The 3,480-nt window shown below is 61.4% G+C and overlaps 1 protein-coding gene across 1 annotated transcript in view; it reads left to right on the top strand.

The window, feature by feature from the left end:
* Nucleotides 1-1,513: 1,513 nt before the first annotated feature.
* MMRN2 (multimerin 2) overlaps nt 1,514-3,480 on the top strand; it is a 24,867-nt gene continuing 22,900 nt past the window's right edge. The window contains exon 1 of the mRNA XM_014543620.1: nt 1,514-1,747. Coding sequence (XP_014399106.1) covers nt 1,590-1,747 — 158 coding nt within the window. The 5' untranslated portion in view covers nt 1,514-1,589. The remainder of the gene's footprint in view (nt 1,748-3,480) is intronic.

The following is a 3,480-nucleotide window of genomic DNA, read 5'->3' as shown; positions in this document are numbered from 1 at the left end:
GGAGGGAGGGAGGGAGGGAGAGAGAATAGAGGCTGGCAGCAGGGTCCAGGTCCCCTGGGCCCCGGCCGGCTTCACCTCCTTTCCTGCCCTGCCTTCCGCAGAGGGGCTGCAGCGGTCTGGATGCATCCTTAGCCATCACTGCCTTTCATTCACTCGCTGCCCTAACCCCCGCAGGGCCACCCTGGCCAGGTGCTCCCAGGCCTGGGGCTGTTGTGTCTGTGACATCTGGGCCATGAGGGAAGGAGCCTTTGCTCCCAGCACCCAGGTAGGGTAAGGGTCAGGGCCACCCAGGCCTGTCAGGCAAGAGTGGCCAGCCTTCCAGACCGGCCGGGGCTGCCCAGCCACTCAGAAGGGAGCCCCGTCCTGCTGTGGCACAGTTACATGGAGGAGCTGGGATGGGGCCCACGAAGGCTTGCCCATGCCCTGGCCTCTGGTGACACACTGTGGCCCTCAGACAGCTCCCTTCCCCCCTGAGCCTCTCCCCACCTGCTGGCTCCTCAGGGTGACAGGCGCTGAGCAGGGGTGAAGTGCTCCCCACTTGCTGGCCATCAGCATGAATGCATAGCAGGTTCCCTGAGACTCACCAACGGCCTTTTGTAGCCCCACCTCGACCCTGTGCTCTCCTGACTCCATGGGACATGGCGAGTGGGGACATCTCCTTGTGCAGCAGGAATGGCACCAGGTCGGGTCCGATGGGACTTGGGTTTGGCAACCTCGGTACTTGAGTTTGGGCTAGGAAAGAATTCAGAGCCAAGACCCAAACTATAAGAGGACATTTATTTATAAAATCACAGAGGTGGAAGAAGTAATTCGTAGACGAAATGGGCTTAAGAAATGAGTTATAGAGGCAAAGGAAGGGCCCTTGGAGCTTGGGAGTGAGGAAGGCAGGGGTGAAGAGGGGGAGGAAGAAGAGGGGAAAGGCTCTCGCTGCTCCCAGGAGGGAGGGAGAGGCGCTGGGCCCTCCATCCGAGGGGCTCTAAGGGTGAGATTTTAGGAAAGGTCCCGGGGGAATGTCTCAATAGAAGATCCAGCAGCTTTCCAGACATGTCCTTTCAGCCTAGGTCTCCACTGATTGGTCACTATCCAGCTGGTCCTGAGGGCAGCCTTGGTGTCACTTGTCTGGTTTTGCTGCCTCTCTGGGCCTGGAGCTGAAACACAACTGAGACCTGGGTGTTACCTCCATCGAGGACAGGTCACCGCATGCCAGGGGAGGATAGGTCACCCTGGGGCGAGTCCCCCTACATTTGTCCTTTGCTGGCACCCAGGGTTCCCGCCTGGTGACCTGTACCTGGCCCATCGTCCTTGCTCTGCTCATGTCTGTAACTGTCTACCACGCGTGGGCCTCCCAAACCTCAGGGTCCCTGACACAAGTCCTCTCAGGCCGGGAACCAGCTGGGCTGTTGACTGCCTCTGGCGGGGGGTGGGGAGTGTGTGTGTGTGTGTGTGTGTGTGTGGCTGGACCAGACGCACCGGTGGGCCGGCCTAGGCCACTTCCTTTCTTTGTTGTCCCAGCCTTCTCTTCCTTCTGAGCCTTCACTTGAAGCAGTTTCTGGAATCACCGGCAACGGCTGAGCCTGCCCACTGCCAAGATGATCCTGACACTGCTGCTCAGCCTCGGGGGGCCCCTGGGCTGGGGGCTGCTGGGGGCCTCGGCCCAGGCCCCTGGTCCCAAGTTCTCTGACCCACACAGCCCCGGGCTGCCTGGGGTCTGGATGTCAGAGGCTGAGGACATCGGCAGCGACCGACGGTAAGGAGGAGCCTGGGCTTGGGGGAGGCCCTGGGCCCAGCTCAGCCATAGCAGGGCTCTCTGGACCTCAGTGACTCACCTGTGAAATGGGCTAATGTGATCTATAGGCTGGGCAGTTGTGAGGCTGAATGAGGTGCCAGGATCCCCTTCAAGAGGCCACCCCCCACCCCCGTGCCTGGACTGGGCACCCCAGGAAATTCCTTGTCTGACCTGTGGCAGGGAATGGGCCTGAGGGCTGGGCAAGTCTGGAGCACTCCTTGCCATCAACCAGCCAGCATGGGGTGCTGAGGGGCTGTGGTTCCGAATTTTCCAGCTGGCCTGGCAATGGCTCCTGTTCTTCGAAGTAAGTTGGTTCCGAAAGCTGAGCTGAGGTGAGGCTGGCCATAAGCCATGAAGGACAGACACTCCTGGGGACTGGATTTTGATCTGAGTGCCAGGGATGGCAGGGTGTCGGCCTGGCTCTGAGAGTGAGCGATCCCAAAGGGTGCCTGCTGCATCTGCAGAGCGAAAGGCATGGCCCCCTGGGGATGGCCCAGTGGTCTCGCCACTGGACCAGGACACTGTTTGCCAGCATTTTCTTTATCCAGGGCCAGGGTTCCTCCCGCCGGGTGAGGGACCAGGTCCGTGGGTCCTTCCCAGGGTGCCCCACCATCCGCACCAGGTGCTGCTGACTGGCCGGGCACCTTGCCAAGTGTTATCTCAGTTCATCCTCCCAACAGCACCAGTTACAGAGGAGGGACCTGAGGCTCAGAGAGGCTGAGCAGCTGGCCCAACATCACACAGCTCAGGAGAGCCTGAACCAGGACCTGAGTCTGATTCTCAAGTTCATGCTCTGGTCCCTGGAGTGCTCACAGGCAGCCCTGACCCTCAGATGTGCTACTCCCCACTGACAGCCCCCAACCCGACTGAAGGATCTACATGGATTTGGAGAGTGAGAAGGCCCAGCTCACACCTCCCTGGTCTGCCATCTGGCTGTCTGAGAGTCACCACTGTGCTGACTTACAGAATGGGTCTGCCTGGGGCGGCCTGCACAGCCCTGACTCTTCAAGGTCAATGTGTTTACTGGACACATTCCCAAATTTCATTAGGAAGAGGCAGGAGGGTGAGAGTAAGCGAGTGCACACTGACCCTCAGGAGGGAAGGGCTGGCCCCAAGATGGACCCGCGAGGCCCCATTCCTGCCCTGCCCCCAGGTCTGCTCAGGTCTGGGAGGCACAGGGGACGCTTGGGGAGCCCAAGCCCCAAAGCCATCAGCTCCGTGCCATCTCCTTTGATGAAAGGGAGCATGAGGGCCGCGTGGTTGAGAGGAAGTAGGAGACGCTCCTCTTCTCCCCCTGCCCGGGGCTGTGGGAGGGTCGGCACTCCCTTAGTCCCAGGGAAGGGTGGGGGTGGGGGGCTCTGGGCTGCTCAGGGCTGTCTTGCGGGGCTTGCTCAGCCATTGTGTGGGTGGCCCGGGTGTGTGCAGAGAGCGAGTGGGTGCGCACAGGGTACCTCGGCCGGGGAATTCCCAAGCTGGGTCCCAGCCCTAGTCCTAAGTGGCTCCTGGGGGTCCCCGCAGGCCTGCAGGGTCTCCTTCCCACAACCCGAAGCTGCGGTTCCCACCGCCAAGCCCAGGTCCCAAGGCCTCCGCAGGGGCTGGTGAGAAAGGAAGGAAACGCTGCACAGCTTCCTCCGCCGAGTGCTTCCCCTGCTCCTGGGAGGGGAGGGCAGCAACGCTGCCGGCCGGTGGGCCTC

The sequence above is a fragment of the Myotis brandtii genome, unplaced genomic scaffold (assembly GCF_000412655.1).
Source record: "Myotis brandtii unplaced genomic scaffold, ASM41265v1 scaffold33, whole genome shotgun sequence".
Taxonomy (NCBI): Eukaryota; Metazoa; Chordata; class Mammalia; order Chiroptera; family Vespertilionidae; genus Myotis; species Myotis brandtii.
The sequence above is the reverse complement of the archived record's forward strand: the minus strand, read 5'-3'. Positions and strand labels throughout refer to the sequence as shown.